Source organism: Rhinolophus sinicus, chromosome 12, assembly GCF_057876585.1.
Source record: "Rhinolophus sinicus isolate RSI-liver-muscle chromosome 12, RSI-T2T, whole genome shotgun sequence".
Classification (NCBI taxonomy): domain Eukaryota; kingdom Metazoa; phylum Chordata; class Mammalia; order Chiroptera; family Rhinolophidae; genus Rhinolophus; species Rhinolophus sinicus.
The window spans coordinates 26495163-26512535 of NC_142512.1; the positions used below are offsets into that span (position 1 = coordinate 26495163).

Consider the following 17373-nt stretch of genomic DNA (forward strand, 5'->3'; position numbering starts at 1 on the left):
CAGGCAATTCTCCTAACCCCGTCGCTGTTTTCAATCTAGTTGCAGGGAGCGCAACCCACCATCCCATGTGGGAATCGAACCGGCAGCCTTTTTGTTCAGAACTCACGCTCTAACCAACTGAGCCATCTGGCCATCCCATATATATTTTTTAAAGAAAAGAAAATTTGACATTGCTGTAAATTTGATATCATGACAAAAAATTTTACTTGGATAAACAGAATATCCTACAACTGTATCTGGGGAGAAGCCTAGTTTTGGAGATAATAAGACAGCAGCTATATGGGCCTTCTGCAGAGGTCAACTCCAAAGAGATCTTAACTGATTCACGGCAAGCCTTTAGGGATCCCAAACTTGTATGCAAACAAACGTGTGTGAGGGTGAATTTTTGTCAGGAAAGGGTCCATAGCTTTTATCAGATTTCTAGTAGTGTCTTGACCTAAGAAAGTTTTAAGAACCATTGGTTTAGGTACTTAACTCACTGTGCTGGCTCTCTGGGGGGAGTATAAGAGGGGCAGGAGAGTGAGGATTAATGGTGGCTTTAAGACTTTTTGACACAACTCACGATAAGATGTTGATGTCATGACATACAGAGGGTGCCAGAAAAATGTATACACGTTTTAAGAAAGGAAAAAACTGTATTAATATATACCGATAACAAAAGATAAATACAAGTCACATTTGACTTTTGCAATCACAAGAGGTGCTCAAAGTGGTTACCATCAGCGGCCAGACACTTCTGATTATGGCGAACTACTGCTTGAGCAACGTTGACCAAAGTGTTAATATCTCTTAAAATATATATACATTTTTTTGACACCCCCGGTATATATCACTGATTAAAAAATTTACAAAACAATGTTTATCCTTATAAAGTATGTTGCACCCATAACATTTGTTATCCTACTTCATTTTTTAAATGTTGGTTGGAACCCCTAAATGGATTTCTTACCATTCTGCTTGGTGGTAACCCATAGTTTGAAAAACACTGGTCTAGTGCATCATAGTTTACAAAAACCTTTCATTTATTCTGGGTCCTCAACAGCAGTCTCATGAGGTACGTATGACCTTCCTTTTATCTCTACAGATAAGGAAGATAGAGACTTGTTCAAGTTTGCACTGCCATTACTTGACAGAGCCAGAGTTTGATCTTGGGTCCTCGGCTTTGACTCCAGCTCCACTGCACCTTTGGTTACATCTGATCCAAATTACAGTTGACCCTTGAACAGAGTAGGGTTTGGGGAGCCAACCCCCACCCTACTGCATGCAGTCGAAAATTCACATATAACTTTTGACTTCCCAAAAACTTAACTAATAGCCTAGTGTTGACCAGAAGCCTTACCAATGACACAGTCAATTAACACATATTTTGCATGTTATATGTATTATATGCTGTATTCTTACAATAAATTAAACTAGAGAAGAAATGTTATTAAGAAAACTATGAGGAAAAGAAAATACACTTACAGTGTTCATTGAAAAAAATCTGCATATAAGTGGACCCGAGCAGTTCAAACCTGTGTCGTTCAAAGGTGAACAACTGTACTTACTTTTTCCTTCGTTTTCTCACCCCCTTCCCTACCACAATTGTAGGGAATAATACTAGCTCAGACTACATAATTGGATAAATCCTAATTCCCCAGTTAACATACCTGCACTGTCCCCAATCCTGTCACTTGTCATTCAGGGTCCTCTCTTAGAAGTTCTGGATTTCCCTACCTGTGTTACTTCTTTCTGTTTTGTTCTCCACCTCAGACCAGTGGAACTGTGTCAATCAACTGTGGAATTTAATATTTAGATCTCTGGGTTTCCAGCAGTGATTCTGATTCAGTAGATCTGGATGGAGTTTAAGAAGCTCCACAGGTTGTTGTTATATTCGTGCATAGTCAAAGTTGAGGATTTTTACCCTGGATGCATTTAAATTGTTGGGCCTAGATGGAAACCCAGGATTTTGGAAGTAGCTAGACTCCTTCGTCCCTTAGAGTTCAGGGACTTAATCTAATGGGAGATTTGTCCTCTCCCTGGCTTTCTGGGTGGATATAACCATTTGGAGACATAATCAGAGCCTGATGAGTTGTAGAGAATATAGTGATTCTCTTCTCCACAGTGCCTCCTTTTTGATGAAATATTGGAAATCATAGTGTTGGAATGTGTTCATCCAGGTATACAATTGGAAAAGGCACATTGTGAAATAGTAAGCTTGGATTATTGTTTAATACTTTCATGAATAATAAAGTCTGAATATGTAATGCTTTTGATTTACAGATTTGAACAAGTAATAACCAACTAAACTTTACGCTTCTAAATAATAGATTTGACCAGAAAATGATACTTTATGGGTTTTATTAGTTTTGTATTATGCTGAACAAAACCGTTAATAATAAAATTAGGGTTTCTTTAAAAAAAACACTTCAAATCTCTCTCTCTCTCTTTTTCTCTTTAGTTCTTTTTGGAAGTGGATATCTGCTCAGACAGTAAGAATTATAAGAGGTCAGTTACAGATAATGCTCCTTTATGTTTTCAGTGTGATAAAAATTTTATGTTCGTGTGCTAAAATATTAAGCTTTTATGTTTAAAGTTACCTTCCACAAAAGAATATAGGTAGATTTAGGGGGAATCATTTGCGTGAACAAGTCTGACAGTGGTAGTATTTCACCACCTTTTCTCATTAATTCAGGACTAGAATAAATGGAAGTGGGACGAGCTGTGAAGTAGCTTCTAGAGTGTCTGGACAGCTGTTCAGTGATTTTCCATACATGACCTCTCTTTTCTTGTGGTTTGCAGGCTTGTGCCTGGAAATGCCATTCAGTAGAGTTTGCTGGTTGGTGAACAGACTCTTGAGCTGTTGACACTAAGCTACTTCCAATCTTTGCAACCCTTTAGGGAAGGCTGCCTTCATGTTCTTCTTAGCTAGGAAGGAAAAATTTGAGGTTGACCTTCTGGGGCCTTTCATTTATTAGTTAATGCTTTCTTTTTCTTCTTCTATGCAGTCAGAGAAATACTTCTTTCACATGAATTTTATTTTTTAGTGTAGTCACCTAATTTCGATCAGACTACGTATAAGCTGCCCCTGAGAGCCTTACTTATTTCTCTTGTGAAGAAGGCAGCGATTATTTTCTGTTAGTGGAAATGGAATTTTTTTTTTAATCTATTATTTTTAAACTTGATTATTCACTTATGTAAAATGTGAAAGAAGTAGCCTTTTTGCTGCTGTACCTTCTGGCGTTCAGAGTGGTCAATCTCTTAGAACTTCCCCCTCCCCCTCCTCTGTCTCTCCCTTTTTTCCTTCCTTCCTTTTTTTCTCTTTTTAAATGATTTGGTTTTTTTTTAAGGTTCTAGAAATGAACCTCTTTATAAAATTTGGTGACATATAAAATAAATTCCCCCCCCTCTTTTTCTACCTCCCCCCCACACCAGTTCAAGCCGTTGTTTCTCAGTCTAGTTGTGTAGGACACAGCTCCCTGGCCCATGCTGGTATTATGAGCCTTGTGCTCTCCCCTGCTGAGCAGCTCACAGTAGCTCTTGCCAACTGCTGGCTGCTCACACTAGCTCCCAGCCACTCACACTGGCCACCGGCCACTCATGGCAGCACATGGCTGCTCATGGCAGCCCAGCTCCAGGGAGAGCTGTTGTTCACAATCTTAGCTGTACAGGGCGCAGCTCACTGGCCCATGTGGGAATCGAACTGGCAACCTTGGCGTTAGGAGCATGGTGCTCCAACCACCTGAGCCACCGGGCTGGCCCCGAAATAATCTTTTTAAAGAAACCTAATATTTCAAGGGAGAAATATATGGTAGATTTAGATGTCAACATTTTCCTATTGCATGATACTTTTATATTTGATTCTAGTTTTTAAAATAAAAGTTAGCTTAAGTAATGTCCAACTCACTTTCAGGAAATGTCTATAGGTATTTTTTAGCATTCCTGGCAATTTGTCATTACTATTTTATTCTAGCACAGTGACTCTCAAACTTTAGAACCTGTTAAACTATAGATTTACTGGGCTCTAACCTATAGGTTCTGATACAGTTAGGCTATCTGTGGTAGGGCCCAAGAATGTGTACTTTTAACAGATTCCCAGGTGGTGTTGCTCCTGGTCTGGAAATCACACATTGAGAGTCACTGTTCTAGCGTTACAAAAACTGTTCTGTCTTATAAATTAATAAGCTCTGATTCAGATTACACAGAAGTAATGGTACATGTATAATTTTAACATGTTCAGTGGTGATTCCTAAATATTTTTAAATCTTGATGTTTTGTTTTTCATGTCAAAGAACACTGCTGTCTACCTACTTTCATGCCTCAAAGTGGTTTTCAGCATATACAATTTATTAACAATAAATTTCTTACTATCTTGATATACTGTCTGTTATAGTAGCACCTTAGAATCAGAATTGGGAATAATTACTCTCTGAATTAATATTGTTGATTAAGCTACAAGCTGTTTAATATTAATACTAAGTTGACGTGTACTTTTGAAGTTTTTTAAATAAGATTTTGGAATGACAATATTGTTTCATTTACTTTTGGTTTTTATTGTTATGGGCTTTAAACTATGTTTTGGTTCTTGTAAATTAATTTGCTAGTGATTGGCAATATCTAATTCGTATCTGGAAAACTTGTACTTAATTGAGATGACACCTACATTGTTTTAATTATAGATTTTAATTTGATAGTAGGTTCACTTCTTCCCTACCACTGTCAGTACATTAGAGCCAAAAGTAGACATTTTTTGGGTGAATTTTTGACAGATGTAAGTTAAGAAAAAACTCATGAGATAAGTAAAGATTTTTTGAAAGTAAAAAATATCCATTTGGAGTTTGCTTTACAGTAAACTGTGTGTGTGTGTGTGCATGTATATACACACATATACATATAGTATATTCATGTGTTTATATGTTTACATATATAAACATTTTATGTATATATTTATACATAAATGCGCTTATATAAAATTGATAGCGTCTCACAGTGTAGTGTTTGGAACCAGATGATAGTTATGTAATTTACTCTGAACACCAAGTTTCAAACAAACAACACTCTTCCCATAGGGTTACCCTGCATTGTCCCCAGTACTAACAACCAAAATTATATCAAAACCAGCAGCTTTCACCTATGGAAAGGTTCTCCATTGATCATAATTGTCTCTTGGACATCACCAAATTGATAAAGAGATTGGGAATGGCTGATAGTTTTTTGAGAGAGATTTCTTTCAGGAAAAGGAAATTGATTTTAATTTTTTAGGCAGAGTTACCATGAGTGGATTTTCCTCCCTTGTAGAAAACAAAGGCCCTGAAATAGAATAGCCAAGGAAAGTAATTCTCAAACTCTGCCTTGCTTCCAAGTGCAAGCGGTGGCATATTAGGTATAACCTGTGGCTATTCTCAGATATGGGTTATTATCCTTAACCTGCTTTTCTCACTTTCCATTTTCTCCATAGCTCTGAGAGCTCATTTTGAAGGAATAATGGATGAACCGTCCCCGTTGGCCAAACCTCTGGAGCTGAACCAGCACTCCCGATTCATAATTGGTTCTGTGTGTGAAGATAACTCAGAGGATGAGCTAGGCAACCTGGTGAAGCTGGACCTACTGGAGGAGAAGGAGGGCTCGCTGTCACCAGCTTCTGTCAGCTCAGATACGCTCTCTGACTTGGGGATCTCTAGCCTACAGGATGGCTTGGCCTTACACGTGAGGTAAGAGAGAGAAGTTCAATGTGTTACTTATTTAATCTGTCCTATTGGTTTCACTGATTTTGTTCTGAAAAGAGCAAGAATAACTTTAGCCAAGATTGCTTCACCTCTTCCTATGTTGCAAATCTTAAAGCTTTGATGAGGAAGTGGAAAGTGATGTATTTTGTCTGGAGTATAGGTTTTGCAAGTGTCTTTTCCTAAATGTTCCTCTCAACTCAAGTTTTTCTGGTTGGTTCTACGTACTGGGTCTTTTACTGAGACCTAGAGAGTGAGAGTTAGGTTGAGGAATTTCAGTCTTTCTACTACTTTGACTACCATTGTTGTAACTATCTTGACGATTGATAGGACTTTTGCAGCGGTGGACAAATTTGTAGTAATCTTTCTTTGAACTGCTTCATCATGTCAGGAAGTTATATTGTATTTCTGACCAGGCCAGTCCTCAATAAAGTTATAGAGCTCTCTCCTGTTTCTCTAGAAACGCAATTCTCTATATGTAATTGAGAATATCAGTAAATAGTAGCATTGAATGATTCTTATTTGTTGACGCTTGATTACAAAACCATTGTGTGATATACTGACCTTTGGTCATTTGCTTTACATTTCTTGAATTAACAGTTCTGGATTAGTGGTTCTTGATTTTCACTGAACATCAGAATTACTTAGCGAGCCTTAAGAAATTAGCTCCATCACCACAGATTCTGATTCATTCGATATTGGCTTGGCTCAGAGCTTTTTAAAAAACTATCCAGCCGATTCTAATAAACAGCCAGGGTTCAGATTATAGGTCTAGCCTAGATAAATATGAGTTAGGGCGCTATTGCTGCTGCTATTACGTTGGTGCTCCTGTTGTTAAAGGATCATAAAAAATTAAGCTCCTGTTTATATACTCAAGATACAGACTCTGTAGTAAAATCTCATACTGGGTCTGGCTGAATGTGACTGTCCTGCCTTATCCCTGGGGTTTTCCCTGGGGTTTGGGGTCCTTTCTTTTGAAAGATGAGGTCGTGAGTCTCAGTGAGTCCCATTTAGCTGTTTAGAGGTCAAAAGAAAAGAGTTAAACAAGTTAATTATGTTTTACATCACAGATTCCTAGAACTGCAATGAACCAGAGAGATAATTTAGCCTAATTCCTTTTATTTAAATAGATGAGAAAACCGAGGCCTAGAGAGGGGAAATAACCTACCTAAGGATGAATAGCCTGAAAACTGGAATTCAAAGTCTGATGCTTCGATTCTGTTTCAGTAACTTTTCCACTCTACTTCTCTGACCATACAAGTGTCTTAATTATATAACTAGTTCAGACAAAATTGGTTTTAAGGAGTTAATGAACAAACTATTGCAGTCTTGTGCCACATAATGGCAGACCGCAGGTAAGATTATAATGGAACTGAAAGATTGCTATCGCCTAGTGACGCAGTGCATCAAATCACACAAATATTTACCATTGTGTTACATTTGCCTATAGCATTTAGCATAGTAACATGCTGTACAGGTTTGTAGCCAGTATCTGTGCGGGAACAGAATTTGTCACCCCAAAATATATCTATTTGACATAAGGATTATTTTAGGGTAGTTAATTTTAAGAAATAGCAGACATGGGAGAAACTCTGAAAACCATGTAGTTACCATTTGTAAAAGACATTTATATTTGTAAGAGTGTCTTTCTCCCTGTATGGGGAAGAAAGGTATAACCTCATCTCTAGAAATTCTTAGACTTAAATCTGCATAACAACCTTACCCTTGTTTACTGTGCTTTTTCTGGTAACTTCTCATAACTGACTCCCCCTAGCATCTTCTTTTGTCTTCAGTTGAAGATAGTATTTAATGTGGTGGCCTAACTTTGGCGAGTTAGGCAGTTTTCCTAGGCATCTCCCACATATGTAGGAAGTATACATGTTATTAAATTTTTGTTTGTTTTCCTCCTATTAATCTGTCTTTTACAGGGGTGTCTCAGCCAAGAGTCTGGAGGGCTAGAGGGAAAATTATTTTTCCTCCTCTAAGAGCAATAGGCTATACCATATACCTAGGTGTGTAGGAGGCTATACCAGCTGGGTTTGTGTAAGTGCACTCTGTGATGTTCGCACAATAATGAAATCGTCTAAGGCTGCATTTCTCAGAATGTATCTCTGTTCTTAAGTGCAGAGCATGACTATGTATCTAATGTCTGGGCTATAAAGAGGAATAGAGGGCAGTATTTAGTGACAGGCAAAAGGGATCAGGTCTTTATTTTTACATAAACATTTTTTATTACTTTATAGTTCACTTAATGGTTGACCTGAAGTCTAATATTGGTGGTGGTATCTTCCCCCCCTTGCGATCACTTGTAAACGTGTGGGAGTTGTGAGTGGGCCTGCTTGCATTGAGAAGACAAGAGGACCAATGATTCTAACCCTTCTGCAATGTACTGGATAATCCCACACCACCAAGAATTGTTCTCAAAATGTCATAGTGCTCCTGTTGAGAGTTAAATCTAAATCCTTAAAGCCACATAGCGCCTGGAGAAATTTATGTAATAAGAGACTATGTGAAACAGAATATACATTTGTTGGATTGGGAAATTGTGAAGGGACACTGATAAGATAAATAGCATTATAGGACACTCAGTTGTTGTTTGCTTTTGTTTTTGTTTTTTTAAATTTTTTATTGGTGAATATTGGGGAACAGTGTGTTTCTCCAGGGCCCATCAGCTCCAAATCATTGTCCTCCAATCTAGTTGTGGAGGGTGCAGCTCAGCTCCAAGTCCGGTCACTGTTTTCAGTCTTTAGTTACAGGGGGTGCAGCCCACCATCCCACGCGGGAATTGAACCGGCAACCCTGTTGTTCAGAGCTCGCGCTCCAACCAACTGAGCCATCCGGCCACCCTTAGGACACTCAGTTGTTGATGTTACAAGGCAATTTTGTAGTTGCTAAGTCATTCCCAAAATTGATAGCTCTTATTGCAAAGACTGTGTTCAGTGGTATGTGCACCTGAGAATTTGTTTGCATGTCCTCCTGTTGCAAAACTCAAACCCATAGCTTGTGGAAGAGCCATGGATTGAAGTGTGATCGGCAGCCTGGGCAGGAGACACTGCCAGTTCCCATTTGCTTCTCAGCTAACTAATGTTCCAAAATAGAACAAAGGTTCTCCATTGATCCGTTTCTTAAGTCGCTTGTCAATATGTTGTCCTTGAGGGTAATTTAAATCGAGTCAAATTTATTTGGTATTAGAGAGAACTCTTCTGAATCTGCCACCAATTAGGTGTGTGACCACATCAACTCATGGCACCTCTTTGGACTCATTTTCCTCATCTATGAAAGTGAGGATGTTGGTTCAGCTACTCCTTTTCACTCTGAACCCAAAGTTAAATAGAGACTGGTTGATTTTAGGATTAGCTTCCTGAATGAATAGTCAAATTCTTCATAGGTCATATAGATTAAAGGGGCAGGTACATTCCTCGGAGATGTTACCTGGAGGTCATCTAAAACCAAGTGAAGTGACTGCCATAGTATAGGATGAGAATGGCCTCCCAAGTTTAGAGCTTGGTTTTAGGTGCTAAATAAGAAGTCTAGTGGGAATTTGGGGTAGGCAGGAATAGAAAATAGACTTTCCAGGAATGACTTGCATCACATATTTTCTGTAGAGTACCAGTGAAAGACTAGATGAATCTAAGCTTTATGACCCAAACATTTGAAAATAACACCCTAAGGACATAGTTATAGCTCAGTGGGAATATGTATTGTATATTCCTCATTGTAGACAACTATGCCTTTTAGATATAATCGGCTAGGGGTTCAGATATCAGCTAGGTTCATATAGTTCTGAACCTCATTATTAATATTTAATTGAACATTTGAGAAGAAAGACCATTAAAGACTGAATGTGGGCATCTTAATTTTGATAAGTAATGTGTGATTTGGTGGCATGTAATAGAGCCATCTAGTTGTATGGATATTGACATTTTCTCTGCTCCTTGTGGGGTGCCAGTTGAGGTCAGATTGTTCTGCATATTTACAATGCGGTCTAAACCCAGATCACCGAGGCTATCAACCAAAGGTTGTAGTCAGCTTTGTCAGTCATATGCCGAATTCCTGGTTGAAGTCCAGTTGGAAACAGGTTACTCCCACAGTTGGATCTCTTAGGGTAGGTAGTGTGGTTTCTTTAAACCTTTTTTATCCTACAATTGAAGTTATAGTATTTATAGTATAGTATTTGAGGCTCCATCTTAACTTTCTCTTAAACTTCTTAAAATATATGCTCAAAATATCAAATGGCCAACATTTTATGTTTAGCAAGCATGTTTGGTTAACAGCTTCATTTAAAAACAATCTGTAATTGCTATTGTTTGTATATATGTAAATACAGCGTTAAGATTTTCTGTCACTGGGGTTTAAGACAAGTAGTTGCTGCTTTGGAGGGAGAGAGTGATAAGTTAAGTCAGAAATTGCTCCTTGAAGGTGGGTTATATTCCTATCTCCTTCCAGGTCTAAAAAGAAAAGTGCTTTTTGGTATTTCCTAAAACCCACGGTTAGAAAAAACTCGTATAGAGCTGGACTACAGATTTTTATCCACAAGACATAATGGTGATGAGGTGAGATTCTGAGAGAATCCAGGAGTGGTTTTTAACTTCTGTTCCCATTGGGTCAAGAGCGAAGTTAAGGGGGCCAGAATAGTGATGTGATTTGATCAAACGCCACAAAGGACAGAGCTATGTAGTTTTAGCTGTATATGTTTGTGTGTGACCAGGAAAGCAGCAAGGATTCTGTTTTCTTTTTAGACTCTCACTCCTGAGTTTGCAGTGATTTCATTTAAATCTAGTGGTGGAGGTAAAATTAAATAATAGCTGCAAAAGCTTTTAGAAAAATAAAATGTGCCATACTGGTATAATATGAGATTATTTATTATGGAGGAGTCATTTTGCGAAGTAAAATTTTTTGACTAGCAAAACTTCTTTAAGCCTTTTGCACATTAGAGCTTAAAACTTGGAAATTTAGATTTGAAAAGCTGTTGATTATAGCAAACATATACCGTCAATGCTATAATTCAGATGTTGAGAATGTTGGCATAAGAAACATTAAACCTATAGATATTTTTTTTTTTTTAAGATTTTTTTTTATTGGGGAAGGGGAACAGGACTTTATTGGGGAACAGTGTGTATTTCCAGGACTTTTTCCAAGTCAGGTTGTTGTCCTTTCAGTCTTAGTTGTGGAGGGCGCAGCTCAGCTCCAGGTCCAGTTGCTGTTGCTAGTTGCAGGGGGCACAGCCCACCATCCCTTGAGGGACTCGAGGAGTTAAACCGGCAACCTTGTGGTTGAGAGCCCACTGGCCCATGTGGGAATCGAACCGGCAGCCTTCGGAGTTAGGAGCATGGAGCTCCAACCTCCTGAGCCACCGGGCCGGCCTGAAGTTGAATTTTAAAATGTAAATTAAATAGGCATGGCTTCCAGCTATAGTTGAGTGAGACGATCGACAAATCCTTAACTCTAAAAACCACTATAAAGCTTGACAAAACCATTTCAACACCCCTGAAATCAACCAAAAGGCATATAAAAATCTGAGAAAAGTTTGTCTGAAAACCTGCTGAAATTCAATAAGAACACTAGGCGTCCCTGGTTTTCTTGCTGAGGACTATTCCCATTCTCTCCCTTTAGCTTGGCTGGCACGGAGGTTTTGCCAGTGTAGGTAGGCCATGAGGACTGGCAGTTCGGGCCCTATTGACGAGAGCTTACTCATTTTGTGGGTGATGCCCGTACGTAGTGGTGGTATCTGTGGAAGTGACCATCTTGGGCAGTGGATGATGGGGGTGAGCCAATGACTTCTCTAGACTAAGGTGTGGTTTTGGTTGGGACAAGCACACATTGCCGGCTGAGGCTACGTGCATGCACAGAGTAGATGGTAAGGCCCAAGACAAAGTAAAAGCCAGGGCAGACTTGGAAATGTCCTGAACTTTGAGTGTGCTACCCTGCCTCACACATATACATGAACAGAGCACAGAGCACAAACACCTTACCGACTTCAGGTGTTGGAGTGTGACCTCTACCTAATCATTGGCTGGCATCTAGGCTGTGCCAGACATAGCGGTAACTCCTTAGGAAATAGGTTTAAACATAAAAACAAGCAATAAAAAGAAAATGAACTGAGGCATTAGTGGCTGCCCATTTTGGGAGAGACAGATTTCACAGATTTAGCCCAGGCAAGTTATTAAGCCAGGAAAGAAAGAAAGAAGCAAACAGTAGAAACAACAACTCATGGGTAAAAGAAATCAGAATCTAGAGTTGCTACAATAAATTATTTAATACAAGTTTTCAACAGAAAATCATGAAACATGAAAAGAAATAGGAAAGTGTGACCCATGTTTCGGATAAAAAGAAGTCAAAAGAGCCTCCAAGTGTCCCTAGATGCTGGATTTAGCAGGCAACAGGTCTTCAAAGTAGCTATGATAAGTGTGTTTGAAGAACCAAAGGAAAACATATTTAAAGAACTTTTTTTTTAAGTACAACAACAGAACAATAAATAAAATTCTCAGTAAGGAGAGAGAAATAAAAAAGAAGCAAATGTGACCAAAGAGGATGTACAGATGGCAAGTAAGGATGTGAAAAGATGTTTAAAGGAAGTGCATTAGCTTTAGGGAAGTACAAATTAAAACAATGAGATATTACTACACCTACCAGGGTGCCTAAAAGAAAAACTAGTGACAACACCACACGTTTGCAAGAATGTGGAGAAATTGGATCACTTGTGCATAGTTGGTGGGAATGTAAAATGAAACAGCCATTCTGGAAAATAATTTGGAAATTCTTATAATTTGGAATTTCTTCTAAAACTAAGCATTTACCGTATGATCCAGCAATTCCACTCCTAGTTATATACCCACTAGAAATGAAAGCATATTTCCACATAAAAACTTGTATATGAATATCCATTGCAACATTATTCATAATAGCCACAAAGTGGAAACAGCACAATAATCTCAACTAACTAATGAATGGATAAACAAATGTGGTATGTCCATACAATCGAAAATCATTTGGCCATAAAAAGAAATGAAAAATGGATACATGCCACAACGCTGAAAGCATTATACTAAGTGAAAGAAGCTGTCATAATGTAACACCACATTATATCATTCCATTTATATGAAATATCCAAAATAGGCAAATCTGTAAAGACAGAGAGTAGATCAGTCATTGCCTAGGACTGGGGAGGGGTTTGGGGGACATAGAGAGTGACTGCTGCTGGGTATGGGGGTTCATTTTAGGGTAATGAAAATTCCTAAAATAGATTGTGATGATGGTTCACAACTATGTGAATATAATAAAAACCATTTGAACTATATCTCAAAAAGTTATTTAAAATGATTTTAGCAAGGTCACAGGCTACAAGATCTATATAAAAAAATCAGTTGTACTTCTATATACTAGGTAGCAATGAACAAGCAAAAATGAAATTAAAATAATTTCATTCACCATGGCATCAAAAAGTATAAAATACTTAGGAATAAATTTAACCCAAAAAACCATAAGACTTGTATATTAAAAGTTATAGAACAATGCTGAAAGAAATTAAAGGAGAATTTAAAGATCTAACTAAATGGAGAGAGCCTGTTCAGGGATGGAAAAACTCAATATTTTCAAAATGGCTCCTTTCTCTAAATTGATCTATACATTCAGCCCATATCTAAATCAGCAGGCTTTTTTTTTCTTTCTAGAATTAGATAAGCTGATCCTAAAATTTACGTGGAAACCCAAAGGACCTAGAATAGATACAACCGTTTTAGAAAAAGTGAGCGAAGTGGAAGACTTATACTCCCTGATTTCAAAACCGACTATAAAGCCATATTGACCAAGGCCGTGTGGTCTTGCTGCAAGTACAGGCGTATACATCAGTAGAACAGAATTAGAATCCACAACTAAACCTTATATATACATATGTATGTATGTCTATCTGTCTGTGTATCTATCTATCTATCTATCTATCTATCTATCATCTATCTATCTATCTATCTATCTATCTATCTATCTATCTATCTATCTGGTCAGTTAATTTTCAAAAGAGCTACATCCTTGATTCAAGATTTCTCTGGTTGGAAAAGTCCCAGTGTCAGTGTCGCGCAGTGTGTGCTGCAGTATTAACTGAGACTGCATTGCAATCAAACCAGCTAATGCGTCACTGTCTGCTGGATAAACGGCTACGTCATCCCTGGTGTTTGGCATGTTACAATGCTGGGATCATTGTGGGCTTCTAGTTGGATTTTGTGCCAGGTATGTGTCTGCTTTGGACACTCTATTCACGGTAGATTAAAATGGGGATGCTTTGAATTTGGAGGAATGAATGAATGTGGCTTTTTATTTCTTGTGTTTTAATATTACAGAGGGATTGTGAGCAGCATCCGTGAAAGAAACTCTAGCTTTGTGGATCTGGGTGTGCTGTGTTAGTGTTTAGTTGTTTTAGAAAGAAAAGTACAAACTCAATTACTGAGTGTGCCTCTTTGGTATGTTTTTCTGATACAGTTGAGTGTAGAATAGCCTGCTTTATTCTATACTCAGTGCTTTAGTTGGTTTTTGAATGTTCAACGTATATAATAAAAGCAGAGAGTGATTCTCTTTTGGGAACTGCCTACACCTGGAGACAATTAGATGTGTGTAAAATTGAGCTCCTCCTACATCTGTGGTCACTGTACGTGTTCTAGACAAAGGCCTCTGTACTCTGTGTTGAGACAGGTTATTCTGAAGAGACATGAAGATAGGAGGGAGCCTCTGTATCAGCTTGGTTCTTTAAAGGAAACAGTAAACTTGACTAGCTTTATCAGACATTGGCATAGTATAAAAGGAATTATGTAAAGTGTACAGACGAGAAAACAACCCAGGACTTCCATTTTCTTTCATGGCTGGTGGTCATGTTGAGTGGCCTGATTGAGTCTTTTCAATCTGGGTCATCTGAATGTCATGAGATCAAGGTTTGTCTTCATCATTTTATCTTTGATTTCATCGTTCTGCTGTCTGTGCTCCAGGTCATGGTGTACTTCTGTTTTGGAAGGTTCTTAGCAGAGTTGGCATCAAATTATTAACTATTTCTGTCCAGAATTTTAGTGGGAATTTTTCTATGGTGCATAAATCAGGTTAGATATGACTCTGCTGAATGATACCATTCTTGAGGACTTGTCTCAGGAAGTTGTGATTCTATAGATTCTAGCTGTTAGTGTCTTTCCTCCCATTAGAAGACAGCAATATCATGAGCATCTAATTAATTAAAAGTTAAAACAGGAGTATGTTACTGTATAACATTCAGCCACCATTTCTTTATTTCAGTGATCTGTCTCTCTGTGGTAAATTTGCTGTCATAACAATAGACGTGTCCCAGGAGCCTTTCCAGGCAGGGTTTTTCTTCCCTGCTTAACTTGGGTTAGATCTCTGTGTCTAAAATATTTGTCTGGGCCCATTTTCCTTTCAAGGATTTTACCTACATCTTCTCTATATCCCATTTGTACCACTTCCATTCTTCTTTTCAAGTTTTAGTGAAAAGGACCTTAGATTTTGTTGTTTTAAGAAAGGTGTTCGTGTATGTGTGTCAAACTGTGCTGGCCTAAAAAATGGAATTGTGGCTTCTATGTTATGCAGAGTTCCTTATTAGTGGCATGTTTTGTCCTTTGTACTTGTTTTATTTACTGTCTGACCTGCTTTTCCCCTCTCTTGCAGTCTGATAATCAGTATTATTTGTTTTGATTGGATCTCAGAAATTACCTACTCAGGCGGTGCTGTCTTCCTCCCTCTGGATTTCATGGCCTCATTATTTTCTTGGCTTAGTTGTTCTTGTAAACGCTGTCTTCTTTTTGCCCTGGGCCCTCCCTGTCATGTGCTCCTGGCAGCCAGGAGACACTGTGGAGCTTTTCTTTGGTGACTGTCAGAAGAAAGTGACCGTTGTTGAAACACATTTGCTGCAGCTAACTAACGCAGAGTTGCTAAGTTCTATTTTTTAGTTCTACAAGCTTTCATATTTTTCCTCCTCTCCTCCCAGTCCCCTTGGGAAATCAGCTAATTCTAGGTGTGAGCCAAGGGTAGGGGGAAAATACAAAAAGGAGGAAAAGTGGGGAAATATGAAACTGGGGACAACGTAGACAAAAAGACATAGTTTGAGGCCATGAGGAGTACTGTAGTCTGCCTGAAGCAGAGCCAAGAAGTAGCAGAAGGCGCCGTCAGGGCCTCCTGGGTTTTGAGAACCTGCCGCAGGAGGTGAGCTGTGGTTTGTGTTTACAAGATTGAAATCCGAAGAAAAAGCTTCCATTCCTTTGCCATCGTGGTATGGAGGTTTCTCCAGAGGAAAATAAGGAGATGAGATATTATATGCTTCAAAGGTAAGTTTCAGGGTGCCATATTTGGGCAATAGATACCTTTAAAAAAACAGTAAGGCATGGCAGCTAAGCCCTGGAATTTATGGGAAATTTTTTTATGAACTTTCGTATCTCTAAGAAACTGTCTTTTTTAAAGGTAATGAATAAAAACTCTCATATTCGATCCTGGGTTTCTAAACCGTTATTTTACATTCAAAATTTGAACCAAAGATACCTGAGCCCATGTGTGATATTGTAGCTACGCTGAAAATAAGCATCCCATGCAGATCTTGTTGTTTTATTATTTCATTAAGGGATCTCACTCAATCTGTGCCAAATTTGCCTACTGGATTTGGCTGGTTGTTCAAGAGTGAAGTCTCTTCACCTATTGTGGAGGAAGATACCGATTCTGTGTAGTATGTAGCATCCCTGTGGAAGGTAGTTATGCAGAAAATATTTTTAGAATGTGTCTCCAGGGCAGGAGAATTGCCTGCTGAATTGTCCTGGCATGTGACCGTGGGCAGCCAGACTGGAGTTGTTAAGAGTGCCGCCAGGCTCTCTTATCCTGGCATCTGCCTTCTTCCTACAGTTAGAACTTAGGCTGAGGAGGAAACGAGTCAGGCCTTGGCCTTCGTCAGGCCTCTTGCAGTTCTGTGCTGCTAGCAGAGGATTGACATAAGACTTGAATGATTTGCTTGATAGCGGTACTTAAGGGTCCCTCTATATCTTTTTTGTTTGCTTGATTTTGCAATCTTGAGAGTTTTCTTTTTTTGAAAAAAATGACATGAAAATTAAACTGGACTTTGGCAAAAACAGAAAACAGACGGAAAAAAAAAACCACTTGGAAAATTAGTCTTTAGAACAAACATCCTTTCCTTTTCCTTTTCGCTTGACCTCTTCCACCCTTTTGGGGGAAAACCAAGCAAAACTTCCACTGAGAGTCAAATAAGTAAAAAGCAACTGATATGTTACACACACACACACACACACACACACACACACACATATCTACATATATAATCAAAATGAGTTATATGTGTATATGTAACAAACATATATAACATTTTTTTATATATGTAAAACAAATGTATATTTATTTATATATACTATATTTTACATACACACAAAGTTTTATTTTGTTTTTCTGTGATTAAATACAACAGGTGATCTGTCCATTTTTTCCAAGAATGCACCCCTCCTGGAGCCTTCCAGTTTGAACAATTATCTAGGGAATTCTCTATTCTTCTATGTTGGATCCTCTGTTTCTTGCATCCCTTGTCTTCCTTTTTCTTGGTTTACTCCATTGTTTGGGAAGACAGCATTCTCTAAGCGCTTCCCAAGAAAATGTAGGTTGAGAGATACAGATTTTGAGATCCATTCAA

General features: G+C 38.3%; 1 protein-coding gene across 18 annotated transcripts in view; it reads left to right on the forward strand.

Annotated features, from left to right (window-relative positions):
• Nucleotides 1–17373, forward strand: part of ACACA (acetyl-CoA carboxylase alpha) — a 259377-nt gene that overhangs the window by 54058 nt on the left and 187946 nt on the right. For 10 of the 18 annotated variants that reach the window (XM_019732514.3, XM_088802082.1, XM_088802081.1 and 7 more), the window contains 2 exons: nucleotides 2441–2487; nucleotides 5438–5690. In XM_019732514.3, the coding sequence (XP_019588073.3) occupies nucleotides 2441–2487; nucleotides 5438–5690 (300 nt within the window). Of the gene's footprint in view, nucleotides 1–2440; nucleotides 2488–5437; nucleotides 5691–14072; nucleotides 16016–17373 lie in introns of those variants that run through there. The other 8 variants (XM_019732521.3, XM_019732522.3, XM_088802085.1 and 5 more) reach the window with 2 other exon arrangements.